Genomic DNA, 19,906 nt, shown 5'->3' with positions numbered 1-19,906 from the left:
TGTATTTTGTTTTGATGGTACAATATGAAGAAAATTCTGATTTTCCCACATACATAGTTGCAAATATAACAGCTTTCTTAACAGCTCACCTTCCAATTTCTATATATTCCTTAAGAGAGGAGTGGTGTGAAATTTTTTGTTTCCAATTTGAATCATTAACAATATTTCTAAATAACTTATGTTCCAACCACAGCAGATTACAACGTTACACACCCACAAGTGACACACTCAAGGGGCAGACTCAGTGAGCACCAAAGCCCCACTAAAGCAAGGCCTGCTCCATAGCAGTGTTTCCTGCACAGCAGCTCTCCCACTGTAGTCACAGCTGGTCCTCACAGCCAATTGGCCAGGAGGTCAACTCCTCCCAGTGACACCAACAGCAATCAAGGCTCAGCTACAAGATAGTAGCACACAACCCACACAGGGGCACACCTAGAGTGTCCAGCTCAGGGGCTCTACAGGGCGCCTACTGCACAGGGCCACTCTACCAATTCCAGGAGACACAGCAGCTCTACCTAATGCATAGAAACAAACACAGGGAAGCAGCCAAAATGTGGAGGCAAAGAAACATGTCACAAGTGAAAGAATGGAAGCAAGCAAAACCATGGTTATAAGGTAACTCAAGGATCTTCATGAGACTTTCAAGGATCTTAGTGAGAATGTCAGACATGAAAAAGGACCAGTCAGAAATTAAGCATACACTAACAGAAATCTATACTAATAAAAGGGTAATATGCTAATTAGACCGGACGTCTCCCAGACATCCTTCTGGACAAAGCCATAGTGGCTGGGCCAAGGCAGAGGCACTTAGGGGCAATGAGGCTGGCAGGGGAGAGCAGTTAGGGATCAGGCCAGCAGGGGAGAACAGTGAGGGGGATCAGGCCGGCAGGGGAGAGCAGTTACAGGGATCAGGTCGGAAGGGGAGGGCAGTTAGGGCAGGGGTCCTCAAACTATGGCCGGCGGGCCACATGCAAATACAAATATTGTATTTGTTCCCATTTTGTTTTTTTACTTCAAAATAAGATACGTGCAGTGTGCATAGGAATTTGTTCATAGTTTTTTTTTAACTATAGTCCAGCCCTCCAACGGTCTGAGGGACAGTGAACTGGCCCCCTATTTAAAAAGTTTGAGGACCCCTGAGTTAGGGGGATCAGGCCAGCAAGAGAGAGCAGTTAGGGCAATCAGGCTGGCAGGAGAGAGCAGTTAGGGGGATCAAGTCAGCAGGCAGGTGAGTTGTTAGGAGCCAGCAGTTCTGGATTAGAATATTACATCCCCTGAGGGGTCCCTGATTGGAGAGGGTGCAGGCCAGGCTGAGGAACCCCCCCACACACACACATGAATTTCATGCACCGGGCCTCTAATAAATAATACTGTACAGGGATTCAACAGTAGAGGATTCCAAGAATCAAATCAGCAATTTGGAATATGAGGAAGCAAAAAAACACCTAATCAGAAGAGAGAAAAAAAAGAATCCAAAAATATGAAGACAGTGTAAGGAGCCTCTGGGGCAACTTCAAGCATACCAACGTTCACATTTCTTCTGTTTGAAGAAGAAATCCCCTACCTGACGAAAGAAATGGACTTACAAGTCCAGGAAGCACAGAGAGTCCCAAACAAGAGGAACCCAAAGAGATCTACACCAAGACACATCATAATTAAAATGCCAAGGGCTAAAGACAAAGAGAGAATCTTAAAAACATCAAGAGAAAAGCAGTTAGTTACCTACAAGGGAGCACCCATATGACTGTCAGCTGATTTCTCAACAGAAACTTTGCAGGCCAGAAGGGAGTGGCAAGAAATATTCAAAGTGATGAATAGCAAGAACCTACAACCAAGATTACTCTACCCAGCAAAGCTCTCATTTGGAATTGAGGGACAGATAAAAACTTCACAAATAAGAAAAGGCTAAAGGAGTTCATCACCACCAAACCAGTATTACATGAAATGTTGAAGGGTATAATTTAAGAAAAGGGAGGAGGAGGAGGAGGAGGAGGAGGAGGAGGAGGAGGAGGAGGAGAAGAAGAAGAAGAAGAAGAAGAAGAAGAAGAAGAAGAAGAAGAAGAAGAAGAAGAAGAAAAGAAATAAAAAATATGAACAATAAAAAGGCAGCAAATATATATCTATCAACAATTATATCTAAAAAATCAAAATAAATAAACAAGAAATAAAATGAACAAAATAACCTGAATAAAATAGAATCAGAGGCATGAAAGCATGAAACAGATTGACAAATCTCAGAGGGAAGGGGTGAGGAGGGGCAGGAAAAAATTAACCAAAGAACTTATATGCATATATGCATTATCTATGAACACAGACAATAGGGTGGTGAAGGCCTGGGATGGGGCAGGAACTGGGTGGAGAAGGGCAATGGGGGAACCAAGAGGGAATATCTGTAATACTCTCAACAATAAAGATTTTTTTAATAAAATAAAATAAAAAAGTGAAGAAAACAACCCCAGCCAGGCTGGCATGGCTCAGTGATTGAGCTTCAACCTATGAACCAGGAGGTCATGGTTTGATTCTTGGTCAGGACACATGCCTGGGTTGTGGACTCAGTCCCCAGTCGGGGGCAGACAGGAGGCAGCTGATCCATGATTCTCTCTCATCATTGATGTTTCTATTTCTCTCTCCCTCTCCCTTCCTCTCTGAAATCAATAAAAATATTTTTTAAAAAAGAAGAACAAAGAGAAAGCATAACACCTCCTGATTTCAAACTATATTACAAAGCTATAGTAATCAAAACAGTATGGTATTGATCAGACTCACTGATCAATGAAACGTAATAGAGAGCCCAGAAATAAACCCACATATATAGGGTTAACTAATTTTTGAGAAAAGAGTCAAAAATATACAATGGGGAAAGGGTAATCTCTTCAGTACATGGTTTTGAAAAAACTGGATTGCCACATGCAAAAGAATTAAACTAGGCCCTATTTTGGACCATACACAAAAATCAACAACAAAAAAGTTATTTAATCTTAATAATTTGAGTGTAAGACCTGAAACCATAAAACTCCTAAAAGAAAACATAGGGGCTAAGCTCCTTGACATTGGTCTTGGCAATAACTTTTTTTTTTGCCTGGCCAATGTTGCTCAGTGGTTGAGCGCCAACCTATGAACCAGGAGGTCAGGGTTCAATTCCCGGTCAGAGCACATGCCTGGGTTGTGGGTTCAATCCCCAGTGTGGGGCATGCAGAGAATCAATAATTCTCTCTCATCATTAATGTTTCTATTTCTCTCTCCCTCTCTATTCCTCTCTGAAATCAATAAAATATATTTTAAAAATTAATAAATAACTTTTTTTACTTGACACCAAAAGCAAAAATAAGCATGTGGGACTACATTGCACTAAAAAGCTTCTGCTCTACACATTTGTAATACCTCAAACAATAAAGAAAAAAATTTTAAATAAAAAATATTAAAAGTTTCTATTCAGCAAAGAAAACCATCAACAAAATGAAAAGGCAGCCTACCAGATGAGAAAAAATATTTTCAAACCACATATCCAATAAGGGGCTAATATCCAAAATATACAAGGAACTCATACAACTCAATAGCAGAAAAGGAAACAGCCCAGTTTAAAAATGGGCATGCCTTAGCTGGTTTGCCTCAGTGGGTAGAGCATTGGCCTATGGACTGAAAGGTCCTGGGTTTGATTCCGATCAAGGGCACATGCCCGAGTTGCAGGCTTCATCCCCAGAAGGGAGTGTGCAGGAGGCAGCTGATCAATGATTTTCTTTCATCATTTATGTGTCCATCTCTCCCCTTCTCCCTTTCTCTCTCTGAAATAAATAAAAAAAAATTTTTAAATAAAATAAAATAAAAATGGGCAAAGAACCTGAAAAGTCATTTTTCCAAAGAAGACATACAAATGGCCAATAGGTACATGAAAAGATGCTCAGCATCATTAATAATCCAGAAGATGCCAATTCAACTCCAATGAAATATTAGTTCACCTCTGTTAGGATGGCTATTATCAAAAGACAAGATATAAATGCTGGTAAGGATTGTGAAAAAAGGGAACCCTGGTACACTGCTGTAGGGAATGTGCACTGGTATAGCCACTATGGAGAACAGTATGGAGATTTTTCAGTAAGTTAAAAATAGAACCTGTCATATGATCCAGCAATCCCACTTTGGGTATATATCCAAAAGAAATGAAAGCATTATCTCAAAGAGATACCTATACTCTCATGTTCATTGCAGCATTAGTCACAACAGCCAAGATATGGAAACAACCTAAGTGTCTGTCAACAGGTGAGTGGATCAGTAAAATACATTATATAAGTATATACATTTAATTTTATATATATACTAGAGGCCCAGTGCATGATAATTGTGTACTCATGGGGGGGTGTCCCTCAGGCTGGCCTGTGCCCTCTTGCAGTCCGGGATCCCTCAGGGGATGTCTGACTGCCAGCAGGGAGTGGGCCTAAGCCTTTGGACATCCTTAATGCTGCTCTGGAGGCAGAAGAGGTTCCCGCCACCATCACTGCGCTCACCAGCCATGAGGCCGGCTTCTGGCTGAGCAGCGCTCTCCCTGTGGGAGCACACTGACCACCAGTGGGCAGCTCCTTCATTGAGCGACTGCCCCCTTGTGGTCAGTGCATGTTATAGCAACCGGTTGTTCCACCATTGGGTTGATTTGTATATTACCCTTTTGTTAGATAGGATAGAATATTACTTAACCTTTAAAAACTAAGAAAATTCTGTCATTTGTGACAACATGGGTAAATCTGGAGGGCATTGTGTTAAGTAAAATAAGCCAGTCAGAGAAAGGCAAATATTGCATGATATCACTTACATGTTGAATCCTTTTTAAAGAAAAAATGTCAAACTCATAGAAATAGAGAATAGAAAAGTTGCTGCTGCGGGTGGGTAGATAGGGAAACAAGGAGAAGTCGGTAAAAGGGTCATAAATTTTTTCTATAAGCTGAATAAGATCTGAGGATATAATGTACAGCATGATGACTATATGTGGTAATACTATCTATACTAATAAAAGCCTAGGTGGCCCTCACATGGGACGTCATCACAAGATGGCCGCAACAAGATGGCCACTACAAGATGGTGCCACAAAGATGGCTGCCACAAGGTGGCCATGTGCACAGCGGAGGTGGGGTCTGGCATCTGTTCTGCATAGTGAGGCCTGGGAGTCTGCGCAGCATGCGGAGGAGGCCGGTCCTGGCAGAGGAGGTGGGTTGCAACAGGGGAGGATAGTTGTGGGTATTCAGGCCAGGAGGGGAGGGCAGTTGAGGGAGATCAGGCCGGCAGAGGAGGGCAGTTGGGGGTGATCGGGCTGACAGGGGAGCAGTTAGGCATCAATTAGGCCGGCAGGTTCATGGTTAGGGGGCAATCAGGCTGGCAGGCAGGTGATCCCTGTGGGATCAGGCCTAAACTGGCAGTCAGACATCCCCGAGGGGTCCCAGATTAGAGAGGGTGCAGGCCAGACTGAGGGACACCCTCCCCATGCACGAATTTCATGCACCTGGCCACTAGTATTATATAATTGAAATTTGCTAAGAAAGTAGAACTTAAATGTTCTCACCACAAAAAAGAATTTTTAAGGGTTAATATGTGAGGTTACAGATGTGTAAACTAACTTGATGAAAGGAATTCTTTCACAATATGTATGCATATCGAATCATCACATTGTAAATTTTAAATATCTTAACAATTTTATTTCAATCACATCTCAATAAAGCTGAAAATATGGCTTTCTCATATTTTTAATTTAAACAAAAGAATAGATATGCAGAAAGCATAAAGTCACATTACCACAGAATATATTTCTGATTTTAGGAAATCACAATAAAAGCAACTTTAGAGTCACAAAATGCTGGACTAGTCCAGTGTTAACTGGGTTCCTTCCTATCAAGTCCTCTTGGCCTCTGGGCATCTTCTTTTCTCCCTGGCATGAGGGGCTGACCCACCAGTCAATTTTCTTCTGACCAAAGAAATGTGACAAATCACCTGCTTTAGAAAATAAGTCCTTTCCTGAATTTCAGGTGAAACAGACACATATTATTCCCAAGTGACTTGCCAAGCAGTATCATTGATACCCTTCAAGCCACAATGAATGATTTTCGAGGCCTTGGTGATGAGCCCTTCCCAGCTCTGAAGTCTCTGATGATGATTCATTTAGAAACCCTCCCTGCCATTCACCCAGGGAATTGCAAAAACCACAGCCATTCCACTGTACAGCGCAGCTGTGAAGAGGAAATTCTTTCACCAGAACCCAACTAGACTGAAGGTTCTCTCTGGTGGGGGAAGACTTCTTTTTTCTGATACTTGTCAGATTCTAGTAGCCAATTATAAAAAAGAAGGAAAATTTCTACATCATGAGCATGTTTCTTAACCTTAATATTTTTCCAATTCTTTTTTTCTCTAGAGGAATCCCCCTCTTCCCACCCCAAACACTGTAGTCCAGGGTACAATGTCAATTCCATTGCACATGTAATGACAGACATGTGGGGGTTCAACTTCTACAGTTAAGAAATAATGTAAATGGCTTGACACACTCTTTCCAGAGGTTCCCTATTATAATTCCCCTTTGATTCTTCAGACCCTTCGATCGAGTTCTGATTACTTCATCATGTGTTAACCTCCAATCTAAGGTCAGTTGTGGAATTTAGCCCTTTTGGTCTATGGGAGATCAAAGTCCCTTTTTTTTTTTTTAATGGGCTCTAAATACACCCCTTTTAGCTTCTGACAAAAACAAAACACAAAAAAACTGTTCTCCTGAAAGCTATGCGTCACATTAAACAGACCAGAGTCCTCCAAAATTCTTACTCTTAGTCTACAGCTTTCATAAGACACCCTGTTAGAGCAACTGCCACCTAAGATAGCTCTCCGACCTCTGTTTAAAAACTACTAGTCTCTATTGTGTGGTTATTTTTCATCAGTAATCATTTAGGGGGCAGGAGGAGTTTTATGGGGTTGTTTTTTTTCCATTCCCTTGGAAAAGAAATAGAAGAGAGTCTTTTTTTTAAAATATATTTTATTGATTTTTTACAGAGAGGAAGGGAGAGAGATAGTTAGAAACATCGATGAGAGAGAAACATCGATCAGCTGCCTCCTGCACATCTCCTACTGGGGATATGCCCGCAACCCAGGTACATGCCCTTGACAGGAATCGAACCTGGGACCTTTCAGTACGCAGGCGGACGCTCTATCCACTGAGCCAAACCGGTTTCGGCAGAAGAGAGAGTCTTTAGGTTTATCCTCATGGGGGCTTTGCTATAACTTCTTGGTACAGAGTTCCATCCAGTGATGACATTGTTGCTTGACTGACCAATTGACCAAAACCACAGGAAAGCAAATAAGAGCATGCTGAATTTTTTTTCTTTTTCATTCGGTCATAATATTGTATTATACAAATGAGTACTAAAGGAAAATTAATCCGGAGACATATTGAAACAATTTATACCTCAAATTTTTATACTTAAACAGCCAATTCTAACTGTTGCTATGTGGACTTCTCAATGAGGTTCAAGTATGCTTAATGAGTTCAAATATGATATCTAGTGTTGACGATGTTCATGCTAGTCCATAATATTCAGTATATTTTAATTAAATGAGAGGAGAAAAACTGAATTCCCCATTTTCATGGCAATTCAATATTAGCTGCTAGAAATATATGTAGATATGTATATTTATATATATATATAAAGCAAGCGACCAGAATACTATAAAGACCAGAATGACCAGTTGCTATCATGCCCACTGTGGCCAGCAAACCGTCAGATCAGGGGGTGGGGCCAGCCGGCCAACCTCCCACGGCTCCTCCTCACAGCCAGCCCAGCCCTGATAGCCCTGATAGCCCTGATCGGGGTGGCAGGCCAGCCAACCTCCAGCTGTCTCCTCCTCCAAACAGGCACCACCATTGCACAAATTCGTGCACTGGGCCTCCAGTATATATATATATATATATATATATATATATATATATATATATATGCTGCTAGATGTCTGGATTTCCATGACACAACAGCCTTCTCATCACACTCTCCTTCTATGGTGCTGAGGTCCTGATGTGGAATAAGACAAGTCAGCCAGAACTGGGTTATAAACCTGCTTTATTACAAGTAGATAGTAGACATTGAGAATGATAGAGTAAGTAGAACTTTGGACAGATGAAAGGGAAACAAATAAATCAAGGGTATGCCCAACAATAAATTTCAGAGTCAGAACTGTAACACCAGGTAATTATCAAGAAAGGGGACTCCCTATGGAATAGTGCAAGATAGCAGTGCCCTTCTCATGTTGTTATCCACAGATTTAGATCACACTGAACGATCAATACTATGTCATGATCAAACACTACCTCCAGCCATGTATACCTACACCCAAGTTTTATTTAAATCATAGGTGTGAAGGACAGAAAGCAACAGATTGGTCCTAGCCCTTGGAAAGGCTGGTGGAATATGTGTGGATTAGTCTGTACTGGGGGTACTATTTTCCTGCATAGTCTTCTTTATCCAGTCAATGTAGTTCTTCACTTTTGTGTAGATCCCATAGGTCCCACATTGGGGGCCCCAGGACACCAAGCCAGCTACATAGAATTTGGGATTACTTTTATCGGGGTCCTGTAGAACAAGGGCCCCACCACTGTCCCCTTCACAGCTATCAACACCTTTCTGATCTCCAGCACAGATCATGTTATCAGTAAAAACGTAGGTTTTTACATCCACTCCCGATTTTTTTGCCTTCACCTCCTTGCACTTTTGTAAAGGAGCAATGGGTAGCCTTGCCCCTCTGAGCTTTAAAACAATATTTTTATTTTCTGTTCTGCCCCAGCCTGAAATCAGTCCCATGGCTCCCTCTGAGGGGTGGTACTCTGAGGAGTTGCCTGGCAGGCAGATAAGGGACACAGTGGGTCCCATTTTCACTGGGTCTTTAAGCCGTATCAGGGCAATGTCATTGTCAAAATTCTTCCGTGTGTCCGGGTCGTCTAGGAAGGTCCAACCCGGATGAATAATCACACGTTCAGGAATGAGCATCTGGGAATTTGTCAGTCTTTCACGATTCACTAAGGTAGACCCAACATACATTTCTGGGTTCCGGTTTTTCTCCACAACATGCGCAGCTGTCAGCACCCAGTACTCATCAATGAGAGCCCCACCAGCCCGTGGGTGTGCAAAGAAGACTTGCCAGGGGAAATTTTCAATATCTGCAAAAGACCCTCCAAATATCCTCTGTGTTCCTTCAAAGGGCTTACTGGGAATTCCACAGACTAGGAAGGAACAAGAACAAGGTTAGGAGGGAGCAGGAAATAGATTGCTAGCCTCCTACAAGTCCTCCAACCATTTAAAAACCTGCCAGGTTTCAGAGTTCTCTAGCACAATATAGCCAACCCTGTGTTTGGTCAACCATCTTCGTACTTGACTCATTCTGAACATACCTAAGCACTAAACATCCCATGTTGCCAATTCTACAAACAGGCTATGGGAAAGACTGGGTAAACTGAGGCAGTGTGTGAACTACTACTGCTTCACGCTGTGGACAACTTGACTCATGGCCCCGTAGGCCTCATCCCTGGGAGCCAGGCTGGGAAACTCTTTCCTCATACAGACAGTAGGAGAGGCAAACATTCTACCTTCGTCTTATGCTCAAATCAAAAGCTATCACCTTCTTTACTGAAGTCCTAATTATAGCTGCGTCCCTCCTAGAGATCCATGGAAATAGGGCAAAGGGAGGGTTCTCTTCTTTCATTTCATTCCCCATTGATTGGTTCTAGGTTTGATCACTTGCCATTGCCCAGTATTACTAAAAATTAATTTATTTCAGGTAAAGTTGTCTTACCTAAATCCCTCACTAGTCAGCCTGATGGACTCTGAGTTGAGCATAACAGGCTTAGGCCTCAGACCTGGGTTCGAAGCCTACCCCTACCCCTTACTAACTTTGTGAGCTTGCACTTAATTCATTCATCTGTAAAATGGGACTAATAATACCTACCTCATAGGGCTGTTGCAAGGACTTGAATGAGGTAATAAATTCAATTAACTAGCTCAGGCCATAGTAACACTGTTGTTACTACCAGAATCATTATTATCTTGGCTTTGCCTGAGAGCCTTCTCCTACTCCACTCCGATCTGTCTGCAACCCCTCATTTTTTTTATTGTCTTTACCTCACTGAGCTACACTCTGGTAGGCCCAGATTGTTAACACAGAAGGATTACAGCTACTTTCAGAGGTTGACCCCACTCACCTGTACCAGTGGCTATGGTTTCTACCCAAGCCTGAGCCCTGATTACCTGGAACACATTGTGGCAGCTCTGTGCCCAGCACATCATTCACCCAGCTCCCGTTTCCGGCACAGTGATACTCGCCTGGAATAGCACAAGAGACACAGGACACTCTCACCACCGTATCTTCTATCTTCGATTCCCCCCTTTCATTCAGAACCTCAACTTCTCTGGGATTTGAGGAGGAGATTGGGTCATATAAATTAGAAAAAAATCTTGATAACATCTTCCAAACAATTTCTCTGACCTCTATCCTGCCTAGGGAGGGAAAAGAATAGTCTCCAAAGTGGAAGGAAGAGGGTTATGGCAGTGATTGGGAAGGTGCTTCAAGAGGGAACAAAATTTTAATCAATTAATTTAATTTAAAGCAATGAAGTGGAACATACAATGTCTCATCCAGTCCTTCCTCTATCACTACCATGGCCTCTCCATCAAGAAAGCCAGTCATCATACCATGGTGACTTGAAGCTGGAGGCATTACTCCTGTGGTTCTACATTAAATAACTGGTCAAACACTGGATCCTCACATAAAGATGGGTATTGTAGGGGAACTCCTGCCTAGTTGACAAGCTGAGCCAAGTGATCTCTATGATTCACTATGAATAATCCTATGGAACCTACCCTGCCCTGTATCACAACTATATCTTTAGAATAAGCCAAGAGTATGGACAGATCCATCTCATCGCCTTCATTTCTTTCCAAACTCTCTCCAGCACAGCAAGATTGTGCTATTCACCGTCCAACACTCTCACCCTTTCTCTCTCTTTTCTCTAGTCAAAAAAAAACCTACCACTTTCTTCATTCTGCATGTAGTAATATGGCTCCTCACAAGTGTAGCGAGCAACAGAACCAAATAAAGTATCTTCTGGTTCTTCGACTTTACCATTCGGAATGGGATCAGGAGAGCCACAGTCCACAGCTACAAGAGGAAGGCAGGAGAGTGATGGTCAGGATAGACACCCTTCCCAGGAAGTCGTTGGTCATTAGACCAGTTCCATCCTCACAGCCATGTCCTCATTCTGCCCCACTCCTACATCCATAAGTACACCTGGAATGATTCTCCACGCCAGCTTCTCTGTAGCCATGCTGTCCAACTGGTATCACTCACTCCTTCCAATTCATTCTAGACCCTTGAAAGCTACAAGGAAGAACCTGGTTCTCAGTGGTTGGTAGAAGCCCCCGCAGAACCAGGAATGGACCCATCGGGTGCTATTAACTCTACCAAGCCTCTTTTTTTCTTTTTTTCTTTTTTTAAAGAAACCTGCCAGTTTGTCCTGGGACCACATCAGAGTTGGGACTTTATGATGGCTTCCCTTTAAAAACCCAACCCACTCTCACAAGCCTGAAAGGAAACCATACATGTGAATTTTGATGTGCTGATCTTTCAATGCCTTTTGGGAGGGGGGAAAAAAAAAGTCCCATTTTAAAGAGATACATACGTTCACACTTCAGTTTGGAATTACTCCACTTTCCATTGTTTTGACAAGTAGAATAGAAATGTGTCAAGCTACCACTTCCCTAGAGAAAGATAGACATCACCATTAATTTATAAGGAGGGATTTGGGGAATTAAAATGAAAAAAATTGAATCAATCTCTGGCCTCAAATCAAAGAGGAATCCTCACCACAAAAACCTCGGGGACATCTTAGCAGAATAGCCCAAAGCACCCAGGAGTCGGGGCTAAACGACAAGTTTGCCCCAGCATATCAGCTCCCCTGCCCCAGGAGGACTGTGGGCACAGAAGGAATGCCAGGCTGGCCAAGGAGCTCTATGACTCACAAGGAAGAACTGAAGACCCTGAGCTGTCCTGCGTAGGGAAAAGGTGTTATACCTTGCTCAAACAAGAATATTCAGTAACAATAAGGCAATTCCAGTATGCTCACCCTCACCTAGGGACCAGGGAAAAACCCCTAACAGTACTTTACCTGTACAACTTCGAACCCCTCCAGACAGGTTATCGTCACCACATCTTTGTACACATATTTTTCCTTCTGAGGCTCCCAAACAGAATTGGCAGTGAATTCTTTAGCACAGGGGATTGCTTGGAAAGGACAGGAAAAATAATTCACCAAATAGGTGGATAATCTCTGTTCAATTTACATCACCCTCACACTTTGTAAAATCATCCAGTCATCCTCAATCCTGATTGCTAATATTCCAATATGGAGATATCTAAAATAATAAGGCATTACTAACTAGCCGCTCCCAAGTTGCCTGCATTCACGGGTCCAGTTGAAGTATTCCTAGACGTTGAGGCATTTCTAGCAACCACTGACAGGTCTAGATCTTGCCGAGTAATGGGGAGTAATCAGGATACTCCTCTCTACAACAATCTACCTGTTTTGATTTTACATTGTCCAGGGACTTTTTACAACCAACCAAAGCACAACTTTTAGATTACTCACGATCTCCATGATAACGAAGTTTCCAGCCCTTTTGCTGCCCTGTTTGGTCAGTTTGAAAGATGATATCAAGAACATTACTATGGGTTTCAATATTTAGTGGCCCAGGGAATCCATTTCCACAGTAAGGACCAAACTGCTGGTCTTTTGCTACAAACTGAAAGGACACAACATAATGAAATCAGAAGAAAGAGCGAACTAAAAGAAAGAGGTAAAATAAGGGAGATAAATAAAAATAGTATAAAATAAAACAAAGGGTGGGGGGGGGAGAAAGGAAAGGAGGAAAAACAATTTATCTTCAAGAAGAAATCTCTCTGTGTGAGTTGAGAGGAAAATTAATTATCTATCACGCACAACTAAACTGTCAACGCAGTTGCCCTCTGAATCAGCTGGTTCCACATCAAAATCTTCTCTCCGCACAGTCACCACCACTTGGAAACCCTGCTCCAACAGGATCTTATATTCACACCTTGAATTCTCTGGGTATGGATTAGGATAATTGGGACTTGTGATCTGCCCAATCAGTTCAGTGAACACATCCCCACTGCAATTGACTAAGAGAGAAAAAGAAAAAGGGGAAATCAAATATAGGTTAAGCAAAGAAGTTCCTGCCCTTTCTATGATTCCTCTTATAAACTGACAGTCCCTGACTGGAGCCCATATGCAGCAATTATACACCCAATAAATATTAGTAAAGATGCCCAGTGCCTATTGGGTTTCCATCACATTGCTTGTGATAGAGCCTTTCATAGTTATGAACAGTCACAGATAGACTCTTCAAAGGCATCTATCTCTCTTCTCCAATTAACTAACTTGACTCTGTAACCTTGTCATCTTCCACTCTTGTGCCCCCCAGCCCTCACTCTAAGCTAACTAAGAATAGATGCCAAATCAAGGCTGAAGGATAGCTAAAGCCCTTAACTGAAGCCTCAAGCCAACCCAAATCTCAGGGACTATGCACCCGTTCAATGCCAAACTGACCTCCACAATTTTTCATATCATCATGGAGGAAGTATTCTGGGGGGCAGGAGCAGAAGTAACCACCAATGAAGTTGTTGCAGAAGTGGCTACAAGGGGCATCTGCAAAGTCTGTGCATTCATTAATATCTACAAAAGTAGAGAAAGATTGAGGTCAAGGGCAATAGACCTAGAAAGAAGAGTGAGGTTAAACCCAAAACTGCAAGGGCAAGAAAAGTTAAAAAAAAAGAACTGTTGTTTAAAGACCTTCAGTAAATCACATTTCATCAGGGGATTATTCTATATTGCTCTCCTGAAAGGTGACTCCAAAGTTGTGCCTAAAGATTGTACAGCTATAAGGGACCTCTCACTGCCAGAGACCCTTGGCCCTTCTCACAAACAAGCATTTCAGCTCCAAAGAAAATACTCCACAAGCTAAACATGATGATATGTCTTCTGCAGGGATAAACAATTAGTACATTTATTACTTTGTATGATGATGGCACTTCTGTCTAATCTAATAGTTTGGCTTTATGAGATGTTCTAACTTTATTTTAGGTGTAGCAGCACACAGAATTTGAAGGTTTGTTTGCCATATATTGAATGGGTTTGAATATCACACATTCCTTGTGTGAGTCTTGGCAAGTTATTTAACTTTTCTTGTCCTCACTTTCCTTATCTTTAAATGGAGATAATAATACCTACCTGGAAAGTTGAAGTGAAGATTAAATTAATATAAGTAACTTTCCTTATACAGTGCCCACTTCATAATGGCTCTCAATAAATTGATGTGTATTATTTATTGTTAACATTATCATCATCACTCCTAACTTATGATCATGTGTTTGAATTTCAGAAAGGCAACTCATAAAGGGATCCAAGGCAAGTCAACACTTTGTAAGAGTTATAAACACTCTTTATTCACTGCATTGCTCAATGTCTATCCTGCTTCTAATCCTTTAACTGGATCAATGAGTCAATAGAGAAGGGTGAGCCTTACCTACTGCAACATAGTATGCAGCAAACCCAGTGAAACGCTCTTCATTGGAGAAGTCTGACCTAAAGATCACTTGGAGTTGATTAGATGGGACTTGGAACTCTTCCACGATTGGGGAGTTGGGATTCTTGCTGGTCTTCTGTCCGCAGATTTTCCCTTCTTCAATGCCTCCTGATATTATCTAAGAGAAGAGTCAAAAAGAAGCTAGAAAAGGGTAATATTTTGATACAGAGGTGAGAGAAAAGGGGACAGGGAGAGTAGAACACATACCACCTTACGACTATTTAGCTGTAGTTCACCATATGCCTGTGGCACTCCCTCCTCCATCTCATTTGATCCCCCAGTCCTATCCAGTAGGTGCTTATTATAATATACCTGCACAAAGTCATAGTCGCAGTTCTCTGACAGCTCTATGTCCACATGGGTGAAGTAGAGATGGATCCCGTACCCTTCAGGAACTTCTATATCCCAAGTTTTCTCTACCTCATTGGGGTATGCCTGAGGATAGTTAGGGGACAGTATCTCCCCATACATAGTAGGCTCAGCATAAACCCATGGCAAAACAGAAAACAGAACAATGCACCTGGAAAAAAAAAAAAGGCATATGAAGCAGGGGGTGACACCGGTACAGAAGACTAGTGCAGAGCTCCAGCATTTGTCACAGAGACAAGAACCACAATATGGGGAGGAGAATCTTAGGTTGGAATAAAGTAAAAAGGCATAGATCAAACCAAAACCCAGACTTCAGAACTGAGCTGTTTTCTTAAGAAGATGAAGAGAATGGAGTCTATGCAGATCTCTGCAGACTCATGGTCACTTACCACATTGTTGGCAATTTGTCCATCCTGGTGAGCAGCACGTGTCTTGGACCTGGCTCTCAGCACCTCTGGACTTTGGAGCTAAAGGGGATGGGGGCAGGTCTAGCTGTATTTGTCTAACAAACACAGGCAACTGCTTTGGAGAGTCACCTGTGGTCAGTGTCACCTTCATAAGAATAACACAGTTAAACAGTTATATCATCACCATGTGACCCCTATCTCCTCACACCCTCCCTGGTTCTACTTCAATTAACTTTCTAAACTAAAACTAAATCATATCCTTCTCCCATTGCTCTCTGGACCTTATCCAAGTTTTTCTCCAAAAGAATGAGTATAGCCCTAGATGGTTTGGCTCAGTGGGTAGGGCATCGGCTTGCGAACCAAAGGGTCCCAGGTTCGATTCCAGTCAAGGGCACATGCCCAGGTTGCGAACTAAGTCCCCAATGTTGGGCATGCAGGAGATAGCTGATCAATGATTCTCTCTCATCATTGATGTCTCTCTCTCTCTCTCTCTCTCTCTCTCTCTCTCTCTCTCTCTCTTCCTTTCTGAAATCAATAAAAATATATATTTTTAAAAACACACAAAAGAATGAGTACTTGATCCCAGTTTTCTCCCTCCTCTGTTCTCCTCCTCACCCTCACCCCAGCCCACCCCCCATCCCAGCCCCAACTTCATCAGTCTCTCTCCTGCCCTCACAGAACAAGATCACTATTTCCACTCAGGTTTTCAGGAGTCTTTCCTCATTGTGCCCATTCATCTAAGGCGTGTTCTCTCTTGACAGTGATCCCCCTATCACTTCAAATCAGCTGTCTTTGCTATATTTATTATTGCATGCATTTCTATTGATACTCCCAATGAACATTGATGGAGCAAGAGCTTCTTTCACTAGAGTAGGCAATGACCTTGGGAGAACTGGCCTGAGACAGGGTTGGGTGGGGAAGGAGAAAAGGGGTAGCTGGATGACAATAAACATAAAAGGAAAAGAAAGGTATTTCCTCAATTTTCTACATTAATTTTCCAGGAGGCAAGGTTTCCCCCTTCACTAAAAAAGACAAGCTATCATCTTTCCACCGTTTCTAGAAAAGTTTTGCCAAAGGGGTGGGGGCAGGCCAGGTGTAAATCCTGAAAACAGTACTAGGCACATGAGGTGGGGTGACGTGAGGGTGGATGAGGTACCTAAGAGAAATAGGTTACAGTATCTATATTTTTGCCTTCTTTTGATTCTGCTCTTTCCAACCCTCCATCTTTTCCCAAAACCTTTGTATGTAAAGTTTTCTGCTTTCTTTTTGCCTCCATCAAAGCTCTGCTCTTCGTTTTTAAGGTTTTTACCTTTAGAAGCTGAGGGAAGCAAGTGGGTCAGTCCCCTCTCTTGCCAGTGGGCATGCTGGGCGGCCCTGCCGGCTCCCAAGGAGAGAAGTACGGGGCCTGGACGCTCCCTCCGCAGGAACCTCTGCCGGCCTCCCTGTCCTGGTTCTGGTGATATGATTCTCTACCCCAGAGTGCATGTCTGAAATTCCCTGACCTAAACAAGAGGGGGCTGGGAGACCATGACATAGGGAAAGGGTAACTCAGCCTTGATCTTAGAGCTCCCTCTGCTTTTGAAACAAGAACTGCATACTTCTCTCAGGCCTACGATTCCTCTATCCAGGGCTGCAGAGGGAGCAAGGAGGAATGGGGGATTTCACCGATTGCCTAATGCTCTTTTTCAGCCAAAGGGTGTGTTACAGAGTTTTCTGGGAAGTCAGGTGATTTGTGGGAGAAGGAGGGGATTAATACTTGGGGGGGGGGGGGGGGGGCGGGCAGGGAGCCAAACCCAGAAAGCCCAACCCTCCAGTTGTGTATGAATCATGAATTAAGGGGAAACAGTTATCCGTAATGCAGGTCTTCTCTGCCTTTAAAGCATATTTAATGGTTGGATAATGACATACCTAGACCCAAGCGGGTGTGGGATGATGCTTTTTCCTCTTCCTAAAACCCCCTCCACATCTCCAAACATCTAAATTCTATTCACCAATCAAGCCCCAGTTCAGACGCAATCCAGAGTCCCTTATCCAGTACCCTTGAGAACAGACATGTTTCGAAATTCAGAATTTTACAATTTTTAGAAAAAGAGTGCAGTACATGGACCCAATATTAGGTAACACCTCTTCCTCTCCCTCCCCTTGAGGGCCTGCGAAAACACACCGTTATCAAACATTAATATTTTGCAGATAAACAGATTGATCCTCACAGTAAGTGGGATAACTAAAATTATAGTTTAGTTATAATCATATGTTATATTTAGCAATTACTTATCATTGTAAACTAGGTACTTCACATCAGTTCAGTCAGGTTTTGCTGCCAAATGAGTGCTGGACAGGTGATCATTTGTCGTTCCTGTGGCTGCCTAGCATTTGACTGTCTTCACCACATTGGGGACTTCCTCATCATGAGTCTGGGGACCAAAGCCCACCACCCAGGGGAGAAGACGTAAGTGAGGAAGTGTGTCCCTCACCACTCTCGCAGCCCTGGCGCAGCCGGGCACTCACGCCTCCGTCATCGGAGACATCTGCCGAGGCTTTGAATCCAGAAGAAGTCACGCCAAGAAGCAGGGACTCTGGAACCTCTGGGGACTGTGGCGGCTGCAGCAAGACGGAGGAGGAGGTTGTGCTTGCTAGCAGCAGCCAGAATCCAGCCCCAGCGAATAAGCATCGCAAGCTGAAGCGTCTAGAACACAGCAAAGGCAATGGCAGCCGAGCAGCCATGTTCTGACTGTTGTTCCTGCTGAGAAGCTTCCACGCTGGGCGCTCCAGCCCTTGGCATTTCTGCGAGCAATCCAGGGCCCCTCTAACAAATTCCTCGTCTGCTGAAATCTACCATAGTTGGTTTCGGTTGCTTACAACTAAAAACAAGGCTGAGTACCTGAGAAATAGTTGATTCAATGAGCCTCGGTGAGTTCAGATCACTTCCTACCTGTTTTTGGCTGTGTGGCCTATGAAGTTACTCAACCCCTCTGAGCTCCAGCTTCATCGTGTGTAAAATGGCAATAATATCACCTCCCTCAGACCCAGCTATCATTGTCAGGGCCCACTGTAGCCATGATTAAGTAAGAGGATGCATGATATAAGCATAACCAATGGACACAAGACACTGGGGGATAGGGGAGGCTGGGGGAAGCTCAAGCGGGGGGGGGGGGGGGAGACAAATGTACTACTCTTTGTAATATTTTAAGCAATAAAAAAATAAATATTATTTTAAAAAAGTAAGAGGATGCATGCTAAGCATTGAATGTATAGCTGGTACTCAGTAAGCCCTAAATAAATAAACAACAAGTTCATCTCCAAATACCAACAGTAGCAATAGCAGCATCACTCTACTCAAGAGCTCCCGTGTACAGCAAGAAAAGAAGAGAGCGTCTTAGCAAATTGTCCAGGACTCCTCCTCCTTTTACTTCTGAATTCAACACTGTGAGAAAAGTTTGACTCTCTCACCCTCATGTGTGTTTTGTCTCCTTTCCTTCCATTTTGCCATCCAAGTAAAATATTTTATTTTTCTCTCTAAAGCTGAAGGAGACAACAAATCACAGATGTAATGGCATCTCTGAGTCCCACTTCCTTTCCCAGATCACCAAGAATTCAAGCCAAAACCTCTAACAGTGTGTGTGTAAAAGAATTCATTGAGACCTCAACCAAGATTGGAAGTTGGAAGGCCTGTAGGGGGAGCTCTCACGCCCTACAGGGAGACCTCTTTATAACAGTCCTCCTAACTGCTCTTCCCCTCTATAAAAAAATGTACTCTTCTTTGTTTTAGTGAAGATGCACATGACTTGCCATGGCTGCCTGTTCCCAATTGCAGTTCTCTTTTTCCCAAGTGAACCCTTTTTGTTGGAGGAATATCTAGCCGACTTTAAGTCCAACTTTAAATGACAGTCTTGAAAGAACAGGGGCCATGTTATATAATCTGCTCAGTATTATGGGGATTCATAAAAACAGTGGTGCTTGTTGTCACCCTCAGGGTCATCTGAACCCCAGCTGATGTGATAATGCTGACATACAAAGCAAAAAGTAGAACCTTATGTGTTAAAATTAAATGTAACTAACACATTTACAATGGTATGATTGGACACTTTAGAAAATAATCATTAGTGTTCTATAGAGTCATGATTATCATATTCACAATGTTAGGGTCATTCAGGGGGCTGAATAACAGCATCCCTCTTCCCACTCCAAGTTCTAGAGAAACTGAAAAATAATACAAAAGCAGCAAATAGAGCTCAAAGTATCCTTTTAAATAGCAATAAAGGTCAAAATAGAGGACATGGGCTCATATAAAAGCCAAATGGTGGTTATAGTCACTGATCATCCGAGAGATGCAAATTAAAGTGACAATGAGGTATCATCTCAGATCTGTCAGAATGGCTAACATCAACAAATGACAAATGCTGGCGAGGATGTGAAGAAAAGGGAACCCTAGTACACTGCTGATGGGAACGGAGACTGGTGCAA

At 42.7% G+C, this 19,906-nt stretch overlaps 1 protein-coding gene across 2 annotated transcripts; it reads right to left on the bottom strand.

The window, feature by feature from the left end:
- Positions 1–8,061: 8,061 nt before the first annotated feature.
- Positions 8,062–16,917, bottom strand: C1S (complement C1s). Of its 2 annotated transcripts, none has more exons than XM_059682105.1 (12): positions 16,752–16,917; positions 15,425–15,587; positions 14,979–15,186; positions 14,607–14,784; positions 13,631–13,756; positions 13,004–13,203; positions 12,653–12,806; positions 12,173–12,288; positions 11,687–11,765; positions 11,038–11,166; positions 10,257–10,331; positions 8,062–9,235 (listed from the first exon to the last, which is right to left on the bottom strand). In XM_059682105.1, exons 2-12 carry the CDS (start codon positions 15,445–15,447, stop codon positions 8,436–8,438), a joined length of 2,088 nt encoding a protein of 695 aa, XP_059538088.1. In that variant the 5' UTR covers positions 15,448–15,587; positions 16,752–16,917; the 3' UTR covers positions 8,062–8,435. The 2 variants fall into 2 exon arrangements, with proteins under 2 accessions (XP_059538088.1, XP_059538087.1); XM_059682104.1 differs by having other exon boundaries at positions 15,425–15,502.
- Positions 16,918–19,906: the final 2,989 nt, after the last annotated feature.

The sequence above is a fragment of the Myotis daubentonii genome, chromosome 2 (genome assembly GCF_963259705.1).
Source record: "Myotis daubentonii chromosome 2, mMyoDau2.1, whole genome shotgun sequence".
In the NCBI taxonomy this organism is placed as follows: domain Eukaryota; kingdom Metazoa; phylum Chordata; class Mammalia; order Chiroptera; family Vespertilionidae; genus Myotis; species Myotis daubentonii.
This window is presented reverse-complemented; position numbering and strand designations above follow the sequence as displayed.